This window comes from Oncorhynchus clarkii, chromosome 17 (assembly GCF_045791955.1).
Source record: "Oncorhynchus clarkii lewisi isolate Uvic-CL-2024 chromosome 17, UVic_Ocla_1.0, whole genome shotgun sequence".
Classification (NCBI taxonomy): Eukaryota; Metazoa; Chordata; class Actinopteri; order Salmoniformes; family Salmonidae; genus Oncorhynchus; species Oncorhynchus clarkii.
Genome location: NC_092163.1, coordinates 85,328,594 through 85,344,122, shown reverse-complemented (window position 1 = coordinate 85,344,122; position 15,529 = coordinate 85,328,594). Strand labels below are relative to the sequence as shown.

Genomic DNA, 15,529 nt, shown 5'->3' with positions numbered 1-15,529 from the left:
CATCTCGGGAGTTGATATGCTTGAAGTCATAAACAGCGCAATGCTTGACGCACAACGAAGAGCTGCTGGCAAAACGCACGAAAATGCTGTTTGAATGAATGTTTACGCGCCTGCTTCTGCCTATCACCGCTCAGTCAGATACTTAGATACTTGTATGCCTGTATGCTCAGTCAGATTATACGCACTGCATGACACGCTAGATAATATCTAGTAATATCATCAACCATGTGTAGTTAACTAGTGATTATGATTGATTGTTTTTTATAAGATAAGTTTAATGCTAGCTAGCAACTTACCTTGGCTTACTGCATTCGCGTAACAGGCAGTCTGCTTGTGGAGTGCAACAAGAGGCAGGTCGTTATTGCGTTGGACTAGTTAACTGTAAGGTTGCAAGATTGGATCCCGCGATCTGACAAGGTGAAAATCTGCCGTTCTGCCCCTGAACGAGGTAGTTAACCCCCGTCATTGAAAATAAGAATGTGTTCTTAACTGACTTGCCTAGTTTAATAAAGATTAAATAAAGGTTTAAAAAATTTTAAAAAACGGCAAAATCGGTGTCTAAAAATAGCGATTTCCGATTGGTATGAAAGCTTGAAATCGGCCCTAATTAATCGGCCATTCCGATTAATCGGTCGACCTCTAATCCAGATACTGACTGTTAGCACTTGGTGGTCTATAGCAGCTTCCCACAAGAATGGGCTTTAGGTGAGGCAGATGAACCTGTAGCATATTACTTCCAACAGTATTTAACATTAGATCGTCTTTAAGCTTTACAGGAATGTGGTTCTGAATATAGACCGCAACACCGCCTCCGTTGGCAGTTCTGTCTTTTCTGTAGATGTTATAGCCATGTATTGCTACCAATGTATCATCAAAGGTGTCATCTAAGTGAGTTTCAGAGATAGTCAGAATATGAATGTGTACCAGTCAAAAGTCCATCATTACTATATATATATATATATATATATATATATATATATATACACACAGTGCCTTGCGAAAGTAATATATATATATATATATATATATATATATATATATATATATACACACAGTGCCTTGCGAAAGTAATATATATATATATATATATATATATATATATATATATATATATATATATCACACACAGTGCCTTGCGAAAGTATTCGGCCCCCTTGAACTTTGCGACCTTTTGCCACATTTCAGGCTTCAAACATAAAGATATAAAACTGTATTTTTTTGTGAAGAATCAACAACAAGTGGGACACAATCATGAAGTGGAACAACATTTATTGGATATTTCAAACTTTTTTAACAAATCAAAAACTGAAAAATTGGGCGTGCAAAATTATTCAGCCCCTTTACTTTCAGTGCAGCAAACTCTCTCCAGAAGTTCAGTGAGGATCTCTGAATGATCCAATGTTGACCTAAATGACTAATGATGATAAATACAATCCACCTGTGTGTAATCCAGTCTCCGTATAAATGCACCTGCACTGTGATAGTCTCAGAGGTCCGTTAAAAGCGCAGAGAGCATAATGAAGAACAAGGAACACACCAGGCAGGTCCGAGATACTGTTGTGAAGAAGTTTAAAGCCGGATTTGGATACAAAAATATTTCCCAAGCTTTAAACATCCCAAGGAGCACTGTGCAAGCGATAATATTGAAATGGAAGGAGTATCAGACCAATGCAAATCTACCAAGACCTGGCCGTCCCTCTAAACTTTCAGCTCATACAAGGAGAAGACTGATCAGAGATGCAGCCAAGAGGCCCATGATCACTCTGGATGAACTGCAGAGATCTACAGCTGAGGTGGGAGACTCTGTCCATAGGACAACAATCAGTCGTATATTGCACAAATCTGGCCTTTATGGAAGAGTGGCAAGAAGAAAGCCATTTCTTAACGATATCCATAAAAAGTGTCGTTTAAAGTTTGCCACAAGCCACCTGGGAGACACACCAAACATGTGGAAGAAGGTGCTCTGGTCAGATGAAACCAAAATTGAACTTTTTGGCAACAATGCAAAATGTTATGTTTGGCGTAAAAGCAATACAGCTCATCACCCTGAACACACCATCCCCACTGTCAAACATGGTGGTGGCAGCATCATGGTTTGGGCCTGCTTTTCTTCAGCAGGGACAGGGAAGATGGTTAAAATTGATGGGAAGATGGATGGAGCCAAATACAGGACCATTCTGGAAGAAAACCTGATGGAGTCTGCAAAAGACCTGAGACTGGGACGGAGATTTGTCTTCCAACAAGACAATGATCCAAAACATAAAGCAAAATCTACAATGGAATGGTTCAAAAATAAACATATCCAGGTGTTAGAATGGCCAAGTCAAAGTCCAGACCTGAATCCAATCGAGAATCTGTGGAAAGAACTGAAAACTGCTGTTCACAAATGCTCTCCATCCAACCTCACTGAGCTCGAGCTGTTTTGCAAGGAGGAATGGGAAAAAAATTCAGTCTCTCGATGTGCAAAACTGATAGAGACATACCCCAAGCGACTTACAGCTGTAATCGCAGCAAAAGGTGGCGCTACAAAGTATTAACTTAAGGGGGCTGAATAATTTTGCACGCCCAATTTTTCAGTTTTTGATTTGTTAAAAAAGTTTGAAATATCCAATAAATGTCGTTCCACTTCATGATTGTGTCCCACTTGTTGTTGATTCTTCACAAAAAAATACAGTTTTATATCTTTATGTTTGAAGCCTGAAATGTGGCAAAAGGTCGCAAAGTTCAAGGGGGCCGAATACTTTCGCAAGGCACTGTATATATATATATATATATATATATATTGAGATAGATAAACACACACACACCTGACTCCAGACTTGAAGTCCTCTATCAGTCTGTTCTTCTCATCCTGGTCCTCCACCCAGAAACCACTGGGGATGACAAACTCAGACACCACTCTGCACTCTGGACATGACCTGACCACAGACAGACAGAGACACACACACACAGTTACCCACAACATTGTATACTATGTCCAGTCATTCTGTGCTACTTCAGTGGCATCCTGTTGAAACTCTCTGAAGTGATCAGGGTTACATGATTAACTGATACAGTATTACTCAGTAATTACAGTGGAGGTTAGACATGCCTTTATATTAGCCCCCTGGTGGTTACTGTGGTAAATCAACTATCACATCCTCACTATTATGTAGAAGCTCCACTACCACAGTATATTAGCAACCATCAACACTTGATGATCTTGTTCTCAAACTGCTTGGTGTTTATAGTAGTTATAAACTCACTTGTTCTCAAACTGCTTGGTGTTTATAGTAGTTATCAACTCACTTGTTCTCAAACTGCTTGGTGTTTATAGTAGTTATCAACTCACTTGTTCTCAAACTGCTTGGTGTTTATAGTAGTTATCAACTCACTTGTTCTCAAACTGCTTGGCGCAGCGCCACTGGCGGATGCAGGAGAGGCAGTATGTGTGGCAGCAGGAAGAGAGGATCCCGAAGCGTCTCTCTGAGGCAGCAGCTTTCTCATAAACCACCTCCATACAGATAGAACACACCTTGTCCTGGCTGTGCTGCGCTGCAAACGCCTTCTCCATGTCCGCCTCAAACACCAACATACACATCTGACAGAGGCGGGTGATACATGTACCTATTAATATCCTAAACAGTATCATCTTCAGACAACAGTTTTGTTTGACTTGTCCATTGTCCTCCACATAGGACACAATTCTATCAACATAAAGATGCATCAGACAGTGTAATTAGAGACTACAGAACCACGTGGCCTCATACCTTCTGGCGAGCTCTCCTCTGATCGTGGTCATGTCGGGGCTAGGGTTAAAATATGGGTCCTACCTTCTCGTGAGCTCTCCTCTGCTCAGGGTTGTGTGGGTGGAGCACCTGCAGACGGCAGATGTCACACATATCACCGTGGAGATAGGGACAGGTGTTTCCGTAGTTACACTGTCCTGCAGCGGCGTAGGGACAGAGCTGTGGCTGGGGGCCAGCGACATGGTAGGGGCCGGCCGTGGCAGAACACTCCAGACCGGTCCTGATGGCATCTAGGTAGGAGTGTGGAGGTTTGGCATGGGCACTGTTGTCATGGTACTCCGTCCAACAGTCCGCCTCTGAGCCACCCCCACCGAAGGGCATCATTGTACTGTCACACCCCAGGACTGGAACACACAGGCACAAACAGAGAGAGAAATACAGTTAAAGTCAAGACCACAGAACACTGGATTCACCATTGATACTACTGGCTGCATCACATGGACACCTTCTAGTGACAAACTACATACTAAAACGATTGGTTTAAATTTGAGACATCTATACAGTTGAAGTCAGAAGTTCACATACACTTAGGTTGGAGTCATTAAAACTCGCTTTTCAACCACTACACAAATTTCTTGTTAACAAAGTATAGTCTTGGCAAGTCGGTTAGAACATCTACTTTGTGCATGACACAAGTCATTTTTCCAACAATTATTTACAGACAGATTATTTCACATATAATTCACTATATCACAATTCAAGTAGGTGAGAAGTTTACATATACTAAGTTGACAGTGCCTTTAAGCAGCTTGGATAAATTCCAGAAAATGATATCATGGCTTTAGAAGCTTCTGATAGGCTAATAGACATTATTTGTGTCAAATGGAGGTGTACCTGTGGATGTATTTGGAGGTGTACCTGTGGATCTATTTGAAGGCCTATCTTCAAACTCAGTGCCTCTTTGCTTGACATCATGTAATAATGAAAAGAAATCAGCCTAGACCTCAGAAAATAAATTGTAGACCTCCACAAGTCTGGTTCATCATTGGGAGCAATTTCCAAACGCCTGAAGGTACCATGTTCATCTGTACAAACAATAGTACGCAAGTATAAACACCATGGGACCACGCAGCCGCCATATCAAATCAATCCCAGAACAAAAGCAAAGGACCTTGTGAAGATGCTGGAGGAAACAGGTACAAAAGTATCTATATCCACAGTAAAACAAGTCCTATATCGACATAACCTGAAAGTCCTCTCAGCAAGGAAGAAGCCACTGCTCCAAAACCACAATAAAAAGGCCAGACTAAGATCTCCAGACCTGAATCCAATTGAGCACATCTGGGAAATCATGTCGTGCTCCATCCACCAACGCCACGTTGCACCACAGACTGTCCAGGAGTTGGCGGATGCTTTAGTCCAGGTCTGGGAGGAGATCCCTCAGGAGACCATCCGCCACCTCATCAGGAGCATGCCCAGGCGTTGTAGGGAGGTCATACAGGCACGTGGAGGCCACACACACTACTGAGCCTCATTTTGACTTGTTTTAAGGACATTACATCAAAGTTGGATCAGCCTGTAGTGTGGTGTTCCACTTTAATTTTGAGTGTGACTCCAAATCCAGAGCTCCATGGGTTGATAAATTTGATTTCCATTGATAATTTTTGTGTGATTTTGTTGTCAGCACATTCAACTATGTAAAAAAAAAATATTTAATAAGAATATTTCATTCATTCAGATCTAGGATGTGTTATTTTAGTGTTCCCTTTATTTTTTTGAGCAGTATATCCAAACAGGTCACGGACAAAGTTGTGGCGAGGTACAGATCAGGGTTGGGTTTTAAAAACATCAGAAACTTTGAACATCCCACGGAAGACCATTATATCCATTATTAGAAAATGGAAAGATTATGGCAACACAACAAACTTGCCTAGAGAGGGCCGCAAACCAAACTCACGGACCAGGCAAGGAGGGCATTAACCTCTCTGATCTCCCCATCCCGGATCCGGTATCGTGAATACAGACTCAAGCTCATTACCATAACGCAACGTTAACTATTCATGAAAATCGCAAATGAAATGAAATAAATATGCCATCTCTCAAGCTTAGCCTTTTGTAAACAACACTGTCATCTCAGATTTTCTAAATATGCTTCTCAACCATAGGAAAACAATCATTTGTGTAACAGTAGCTAGCTAGCGTAGCATTTAGCGTTAGCATTAGCGTTAGCATCTAGCAGGCAACATTTCAACAACAACAAGAAAAGCCTTCAAATAAAATAATTTACCTTTGAAGAACTTCAGATGTTTTCAATGAGGAGACTCTCAGTTAGATAGCAAATGCTCAGTTTTTCCAAAAAGATTCTTTGTGTATTAGAAATAGCTCCGTTTTGTACATCACATTTGGCTACCAAAAAAACCAGAAAATTCAGTCCTCAAAACTTTTTTCCCAACTTTTTTCCAAATGAACTCCATAATATCGACATGGCAAACGTTGTTTAGAATCAATCCTCAAGGTGTTTTTCACATATCTCTTCGATGATATATCGTTCGTGGAAGCCTGGTTTCTCCTCTCTATCAAATGGAAAAATACTTGCACCTGGCTTTTGCGCACCAATTTCGACGCAGGACACCAGGCGGACACTTGGAAAATGTAGTCTCTTATGGTCAATCTTCCAATGATATGCCTACAAATACGTCACAATGCTGCAGACATCTTGATGAAACAATAGAAAGCACATGGTCGTTCCTGCTGCATTCACAGCCATATAAGGAGACATTTGAAAACAGAGCTTCAGAGATTCTGCTCATTTCCTGTTTGACGTTTCATCTTGGTTTCGCCTGTAGAATTCTGAGTTCTGTGGCACGCACAGATAATATCTTTGCAGTTCTGGAAACGTTAGAATGTTTTCTTTCCAAAGCTGTCAATTCTATGCATAGTCGAGCATCTTTTCGTGACAAAATATTGCGCTTAAAACGGGCACGTTTTTTTTATCCAATAATGAAATAGCGCCCCTATAGACTTAACTGGTTTGAGAGAGCCAACAAAGAGAACAAAGATAACCCTGAAGGAGCTGCAAAGCTCCACAGCGGAGATTGGAGTATCGGTCCATAGGACCACTTTAAGCTGTACACTCCACAGAGCTGGGCTTTACGGAAGTGTGGCCAGAAATAAAATCATTGCTTAACTTCTTCGATATAGGGGGCGCTCTTTTAATTTTTGGATTAAAAAAACATTCCCGTTTTAAACAAGATGTTTTGTCACGAAAAGATGCTCGACTATGTATATAATTGACAGCTTTGACGTTTCCAAAACTGCAAAGATATTATCTGTGAGTGCCACAGAACTGATGCTACAGGCGAAACCAAGATGAAATTTCAAACAGGAAATGCCCCAGATTTTGAAGGCGCTGTGTTCCAATGTCTCCTTATATGGCTGTGAATGCGCCAGGAATGAGCTTACACTTTCTGTCGTTTCCCCAAGGTGTCTGCAGCATTGTGACGTATTTGTAGGCATATCATTGGAAGATTGACCATAAGAGACTACATTTACCAGGTGCTCGCTTTGTGTCCTCCGTCGAAATTATTGCGTAATCTCCAGCTGCGTGTATTTTTCCATTTGCTTCCGAGGAGAAACCCATCTGCCACGAATGATTTATCATCGAATAGATATGTGAAAAACACCTTGAGGATCGATTCTAAACAACGTTCGCCATGTGTCTGTCGATATTATGGAGTTAATTTGGAAAAAAGTTTGGCGTTGTAATGATTGAATTTTCGGGTTTTTTTTCTTAGCCAAACGCGATGAACAAATGGAGCGATTTCTCCTACACAAATAATATTTTTGGAAAAACTGAACATTTGCTATCTAACTGAGAGTCTCCTCATTGAAAACATCCGAAGTTCTTCAAAGGTAAATTATTTTATTTGAATGCTTTTCTTGTTTTTGTGAAAATGTTGCCTGCTGAATGCTAGGCTTAATGCTATGCTAGCTATCAATACTCTTACACAAATGCTTGTGTAGCTATGGTTGAAAAGCATATTTAGAAAATCTGAGATGACAGTGTTGTTAACAAAAGGGTAAGCTTGTGAGTGAATATATTTCTTTCATTTCATTTGCGATTTTCATGAATAGTTAACGTTGCGTTATGGTAATGAGCTTGAGGCTATGATTACGCTCCCGGATACGGGATTGCTCGACGCAAGAAGTTAAAGAAGAAAAATAAGCAAGCACGTTTGGTGTTCGCCAAAAGGCATGTGGGAGACTCCCAAAACATATGGAAGAAGGTACTCTGGTCAGATGAGCGTAAAATTGAGCTTTTTGGCCATCATGGAAAACGCTATGTCTGGCGCAAACCCAACACCTCTCATCACCCAGAGAACACAATCCCACTGCAATTTCACTGGCTGTTGGCGAGGTGGGACGCTAGCGTCCCACATATCCCAGAGAAGTTAAAACACTCGAGTGTTGCTTTAGCAGTATGCATAGGGTCATTGTCCTGCTGGAAGGTGAACCTCCATCCCAGTCTCAAATCTCTGGGAGTCTGAAACAGGCATCCCTCAAGAATGTCCCTGTATTTAGCTCCATCCATCATTCCTTCAATTCTGACCAGTCCCTGTTGATGAAAAACATCCCCACAGCATGATGCTGCAACCGCTATGCTTCATGCGTCAAATTCAAAACAGAAATCCCATAATTAAAATTCCTCAAACATACAAGTATTTTACACCATTTTAAAGATAAACTTCTTGTAAATCCAGCCAGTGTCCGATTTCAAATAGGCTTTACGCGAAAGCACACCAAACATTTTATGTTAGGTCAGCACCTAGTCACAAAAAACCATACAGCAATTTTCCAGCCAAGGAGAGTGCTCACAAAAATCAGAAATAGCGATTAAATTAAATCACTAACCTTTGATGATCTTCATCAGATGGCACTCACAGGACTTCATGTTACACAATAAATGTGTGTTTTGTTCGATAAAGTTAATCTTTATGTCCAAAAACCTCATTTGAAATTGGTATGTTATGATCAGAAATGCATGGTCTCAAACAAACATCCTGTGAAAGTGCAGAGAGCCACGTCAAATTACAGGAATACTCATAATAAAGTTTGATAAAAGATACAAGTGTTATGCATGGAAATATAGATACACTTCTCCTTAATGCAACCGCTGTCAGATTTCAAAAAGGCTTTACGGCGAAAGCATACCTTGCGATTATGTTAGGTCAGCGCTAGTCACAGAAAAACATCCAGCCATTTTCCAAAGAAGGAGAGGTGTCAGAAAAGTCAGAAATAGTGTTATAAATATTCACTAACCTTTGATGATCTTTATCGGAATGCACTCTCAGGAATCCCAGTTCCACAATAAATGTTTGTTTTGTTTCATCATTCATTTATGTCCAAATGCTTCCTTTTTGTTAGAGTGTTTAGCCCAGTAATCCAAATGCATAATGCGCGATCACTTGTTCAGACGAAATATCAAAAAAGTTCTATTACAGTTCGTAGAAACATGTCAAACAATGTATAGAATCAATCTTTAGGATGTTTTTATCATAAATCTTCAATAATGTTCTAACCGGAGAATTCCTTTGTCTTTAGAAATGCAAATGGAACGCAGCTACCTCTCATGGGCGCACGTGTGATCAGCTAATGGCACTCTGCCAGACCTCTGGTTCAAACAGCTCTCTTTCTCTCCCCCTTCACAGCAGAAGCCTGAAACAAGGTTCTAAAGACTGTTGACATCTAGTGGAAGCCTTAGTAAGTGCAATATGAACGCATAGACACTGTGTATTCGATAGGCAATGACTTGAAAAACTACAAACCTCAGATTTCCCACTTCCTGGTTCGATTCTTTTCTCAGGTTTTTGCCTGTCATATGAGTTCTGTTATACTCACAGACAACATTCAAACAGTTTTAGAAACTTCCGAGTGTTTTCTATCCAAATCTACTAAGTATATGCATATTCTAGCTTTTGGGCCTGAGTAGCAGGCAGTTTACCCTGGGCATATTTTTATCCAAGCTACTCAATACTGCCGCCCAGTCCCAAAGAAGTTAAGGGGAAACATTTAAATGTCTTGGAATGGCCTAGTCAAAGCCCAGACCTCAACCCAATTGGGAATCTGTGGTATGACTTAAAGATTGAAGTACACCAGCAGAACCCATCCAACTGGAAGGATCTGGAGCAGTTTTGCCTTGAAAAATGGGCAAAAAACCCAGGGGCTAGATGTGCCAAGCTTATAGAGACATACCCCAAGAGACTTGCAGCTGTAATTGCTGCAAAAGGTGCCTCTACAAAGTATTGACTTTGGGGTGGTGAATAGTTATGCACACTCAAGTTCCGTTTTTTTGTCTTATTTCTTGTTTGTTTCACAATGAAAAATATTTTGCATCTTCAAAGTGGTAGGCATGTTGTGTAAATCAAATGATACAACCCCCCCCCAAAAAATCATTTTTAATTCCAGGCAACAAAATAGGAAAAATGCTAAGGGGGTGAATACTTTCACAAGCCACTGTAGATGTTGGAACATCACTCCTAAGTGGCGCAGCAGTCTAAGGCACTGCATCTCAGTGCTAGAGGCATCACTACAGACCCTGGTTCGATTCCAGGCTGTATCACAACTGGACGTGATTGGGAGTCCCGTAGGGCAGCGCACAATTGGCCCAGCGTCATCCGGGTTCGGCCGGGTTGGGCAGTCATTGTAAATAGATAGTTAAATAAAAGTTAAATAAATTTAAAACATCGCTGTGGGGACTTGCTTCTATTCAGCCACAACAGCATCAGCGTTCCAATTCAGTCGGCGTTCCAATTCATCCCAAAGGTGTTCAATGGGGTTTAGATCAGGGCTCTGTGCAGGCCAGTCAAGTTCTTCTACACCAATCGCAATAAACCATTTCAATTTGGACCTCACTTTGTGCATGGGGGAATTGTCATGCTGAAACAGGAAAGGTCCTTCTCTAAACTGTTTCCACAAAGTTGTCTAGAATGTCATTGTATGCTGGAGCATTAAGATGTCCTTTCACTGGAACTAAGAGGCTTAGCCTGAATCATGAAAAACAGCCCCAGACCATTATTCATCCTCCAAACTTTACAGTTGCCACTATGCATTCGGGCAAGTAGCATTCTCCTGGCATCCACCAACCCAGATTTGTCCATCATACTGCAAGGTGGTATTCATAGTTAAATAAAAGTTAAATAAATTTCCACTGCTCCAGAGTCCAATAGCAGTGAGCTTTACACAACTCCATCCAACTTTTGGCATTGCACATGGTGATCTTAGGCTTGTGTGCGGCTGCTCGGCGATGGAAACTCATTTCATGAAGCTCCCGACGAACAGTTATTGTGCTGACGTTGCTTCCAGAGGCTGTTTGGAACTTGGTACTGAGTGTTACAACTGAGGACAGACGCGCTACAGCACTCTGCGGTCCCGCTCTGTGAGCTTGTGTGGCCTAACACTTCGCGGCTGAGCCGTTGAAGCTCCTAGACGTTTCCACCTCCCAATAACAGCACTTACAATTGACTGGAACAGCTCAAGCAGGGAAGAAATTTGATGAACTGACTTGTTGGAAAGGTGGCATCCTATAACGGTGCCATGTCACTAAGCTCTTAATTTAAACATTGGCATTAGAATGGCCTGTCTATGAAGATTGCATGGCTATGTGAATAAATGTGTTTCTTAGTTCTCAGCTTTTCATTTCCTTAAAACCAGTCAAACTCATGACATTTGGACATTTTGCACAGGAACAATCTTTCCACTGTTTTGGAGTTAATGCTTTTTCTCCCCGGTCCCTAAAGGAAACAACTCAACTTCACAGGTGTAACTAGATTACTAAACGCATTCATTAGATCAATGTAAGACCATCTTGAAGTCTAATTTATTTAGTCTTCTAGGCCAGGTCAACAAGTTAAGACAGAAGAGAAGCTGCATGTATCTAACTATAGTTGACAAACAAATGGCCAACCAAATGTTGGAAATTATAAGCAGAAACTTAATTTAAATGATAGTAAATTAATGATAGTAGGCTAAATATCTATGGTGGGTAACCTACTTCCTACTTGGGTAACCTACTGCGCAGGTAACCTACTTCCTACTTGGGTAACCTACTGCGCAGGTAACCTACTTCCTACTTGGGTAACCTACTGCGCAGGTAACCTACTTTCTGAAGTGATCTTTTTGAAAATAGAAGAATATTTCAAAGATAAAGACACAACGCAGAGACAGAGGACGAAGGGTCAAGAGGACGAGAAGTCAATAGACAACGATCAACGGAAATAGTGGTTTTTCTGTAATATGGAATCATTTATCAAATGGGTCAGAGACATATGAGGAATTTGTCTATGCAGTGAGCCTGAAATAGGATACTTGTCATTGGGCCATTGGCTCAGTTGTACTGTAAGCACTTCTAATTGGTCAACCACAGGCTAGGGTTTTAAAACTAGATCCTGTCCCTTTGATCTGTGCAGATAATCACAGTGGAGAACCACAGGAGAGCATCACTGGAGAGCATCACTGGAGAGTATCACTGAGGACAGGGGAGAATTGCCATCTACTTCCAAGCATGATTTGTCCTATTTGAATAAACCTATTATTTTCCTCCCCTGATTTTCTTTGGGGTCTGTGTTATTAAAGAATAACATAAACTGCTAACAACAATCAGATGAAAACATCACACAACACCTATGACATTTTTTATTTCACCTTTATTTAACCAGGTAGGCCAGTTGAGAACAAGTTCTCATTGACAACTGCGACCTGGCCGAGATAAAGCAAAGCTGTGCCGACAAAAACAACACAGAATTACACATAAATAAACGTACAGTCAAAAACACAATAGAAAAGAAACATAGAAAGATCTATGTACAGTGTGTGCAAATGTAGAAGAGTCGGGAGGTAGGCAATAAATAGGCCATAGAGGCGAAATAATTACAATTTAGCATTAATAATGGAGTGATTGATGTGCAGATGATGATGTGCAGGCTGAGATACTGGGGTGAAAAAGAGCAAGAGAAGAGCAAGAGGGTAAGTAATGATGGGCTCACCTTGGGGTCATGATAGGGGCTGCACCAAATGTTTGATGTATTATAATAATTGATTGAGTTTGAGTTTATTTTTTACAGGGACAGTGCACATTAACCAACGTTTCAGTAAAGGCGCCGGTTTTAGCCAGCCAGCTAATTTTCAACCGCAGTCCCTGATTATGCTTTTGTTGTATTAATAGAAGGGGAAGAGCTATAATACCCCTCCTCCACTACATTTATAGGGTCCTGGACTACAGATTAGCAGTATATATATATGCATTGTAAGGTTTAATATTGTTCCACAGTTCTTTTCTAGTCTCTGCCTCTAAGAAACGGTCTGAGAGATGTGTGAGTTATTGCAGTCAAAATAGGGTGTCTGTGAGAAAGCACCTCAAGGATAAAGGAGATTCATAGACACAGAACCCTGCAAAGGAGTGAAAGAGATAAGAGACAAGTCAGACATACCACTATAAAGCCACACGGGAGTGGAAAATTACTGCTGAGCCCTTAGAAAACACTGGAACTATTGTTCTCTCCTGCAAGTTTGTAAAACTGTTATTGTTCACTGTCTTTTTTACTGTTGTTTACCTTTTTTGCACTGTTGGTTAGAGCCTGTAAGTAGGCATTTCACTGTAAGGTCTACACCTGTTGAATTCGGAGCACGTGACAAATAAACTTTGATTTGATATGCATGGGCTTGGTCTCATGCGAAGAAGGTTTTGAAGTAGGCAGTTACATCACTAGGGGTTGACTAAAAGCAACTTTTCCTATTTTGCAGAACTCAGGAGAGAAATCATTGTATGTTTGATCCTTGACTTCTGTCTACAGCTGTATTTTGATTAAAATGTATATGATTTATAAGTGCACATTGAGAATTCATTATTAAATAGAAGCCCAAGAAAAGAAGCCCAACAGTAATAATATGGGGATGAGGTAGTAGGGTGTGCTATTTACACATTGGATGTGTACAGGTACAATGATGGGTAAGCTGCTCTGACAGCTGATGCATAAAGTTAGAGAGGGAGATATAAGACTCCAACTTCAGAGATTTTTGCAATTCGTTCCAGGAAGGAAAGGTGGCAAAAGTAAGTGTTGGCTTTGGGGATGACCAGTGCAATGTACCTTCCGGAGCGCGTGCTATGGGTGGGTGTTGCTATGGTGACCAGTGAGCTGAGATAAGGCAGGGCTTTACCTAGCAAAGACTTATAGACCTGGAGCCAGTGGGTTTGGCGACAGATATTTATAGTGAGGGCCAGCCAACGAGAGCACGCGCTCCGGAAGGTACATTGCACTGGTCATCCCCAAAGCCAACACTTACTTTTGCCACCTTTCCTTCCTGGAACGAATTGCAAAAATCTCTGAAGTTGGAGTCTTATATCTCCCTCTCTAACTTTATGCATCAGCTGTCAGAGCAGCTTACCCATCATTGTACCTGTACACATCCAATGCTTACTTACAGGCTCTAACCAACAGTGCAAAAAGGGTAAACAACAGTAAAAAAGACAGTGAACAATAACAGTTTTACAAACTTGCAGGAGAGAACAATAGTTCCAGTGTTTTCTAAGGGCTCAGCAGTAATTTTCCACTCCCGTGTGGCTTTATAGTGGTATGTCTGACTTGTCTCTTATCTCTTTCACTCCTTTGCAGGGTTCTGTGTCTATGAATCTCCTTTATCCTTGAGGTGCTTTCTCACAGACACCCTATTTTGACTGCAATAACTCACACATCTCTCAGACCGTTAGTGGTGGGTAGTATATGGGGCTTTGGTGACAAAACGGGTAGCCAGTTTGCTGAGTAGAGTGTTGGGGGCTATTTTGTAAATGACATCACCAAAGTCAAGGATAGGTAGGATAGTCAGTTTTACGAGGGTATTTATCTTATTTTATTTTTGTTTGTTTAACCTTTATTTAACTAGGCAAGTCAGTTAAGAACAAATTCTTATTTTCAATGAAGGCCTAGTTAACTTAACTGCCTGTTCAGGGGCAGAACGACAGATTTGTACCTTGTCAGCTCAGGGATTTGAACTTGCAACCTTCCGGTTACTAGTCCAACGCTCTAACCACTAGGCTACCCTGCCCCATGTTTGGCAGCATGACTGAAGGAGGCTTTGTTGCGAAATAGGAAGCTGATTTCTAATTTTGGATTGGAGATGCTTAATGTGAGTCTGGAAGGAGAGTTTACAGTCTAACCAGACACCTAGGTATTTGTTGTTGTCCACATATTTGAGGTCAGAACCGTCCAGAGTAGTGATGCTAGTCAGGCGGGAGGGTGCGGGCAGAAATTGGTTGAAGAGCATACATTTAGTTTCACTAGCATTTAAAAGGAGTTAGAGGCCATGGAAGGAGTGTTGTATGTCGTTGAAGCTCGTTTGGAGGTTTGCTAGCACAGTGTCCAAAAGGCCTGATGTAGACAGAATGGTGTCGTCTGCGCAGAGGTGGATCAGAGAATCACCAGCAGCAAGAGCGACATCATTGATACAGTTGAAGTCAGAAGTGTACATACACCGTAGCCAAATGCATTTAAACACCGTTTTCACAATTCCTGACATTTAATCCTAGTAAAATTTCCCTGTCTTAGGTCAGTTAGGATCAACATTTTAAGAATGTGAAATGTCAGAATAATAGTAGAGAGAATTATTTATTTCAGCTTTTATTTCTTTCATCACATTTCCAGTGGGTCAGAAGTTTACATCCACTCAATTAGTATTTGGTTGCATTGCCTTTAAATGGTTTAACTTGGGTCAAACGTTTCGGGTAGCATTCCACAACCTTCCCACAATAA

At 41.0% G+C, this 15,529-nt stretch overlaps 1 protein-coding gene across 2 annotated transcripts in view; it reads right to left on the bottom strand.

Moving 5' to 3' along the window:
* Positions 1 to 15,529, bottom strand: part of LOC139371482 (E3 ubiquitin-protein ligase makorin-2-like) — a 63,952-nt gene that overhangs the window by 26,053 nt on the left and 22,370 nt on the right. For both annotated transcript variants that reach the window (XM_071111935.1, XM_071111934.1), the window contains 3 exons: positions 3,813 to 4,132; positions 3,375 to 3,580; positions 2,808 to 2,918 (listed from right to left, as the gene is read on the bottom strand). In XM_071111935.1, the coding sequence (XP_070968036.1) occupies positions 2,808 to 2,918; positions 3,375 to 3,580; positions 3,813 to 4,132 (637 nt within the window). The remainder of the gene's footprint in view (positions 1 to 2,807; positions 2,919 to 3,374; positions 3,581 to 3,812; positions 4,133 to 15,529) is intronic.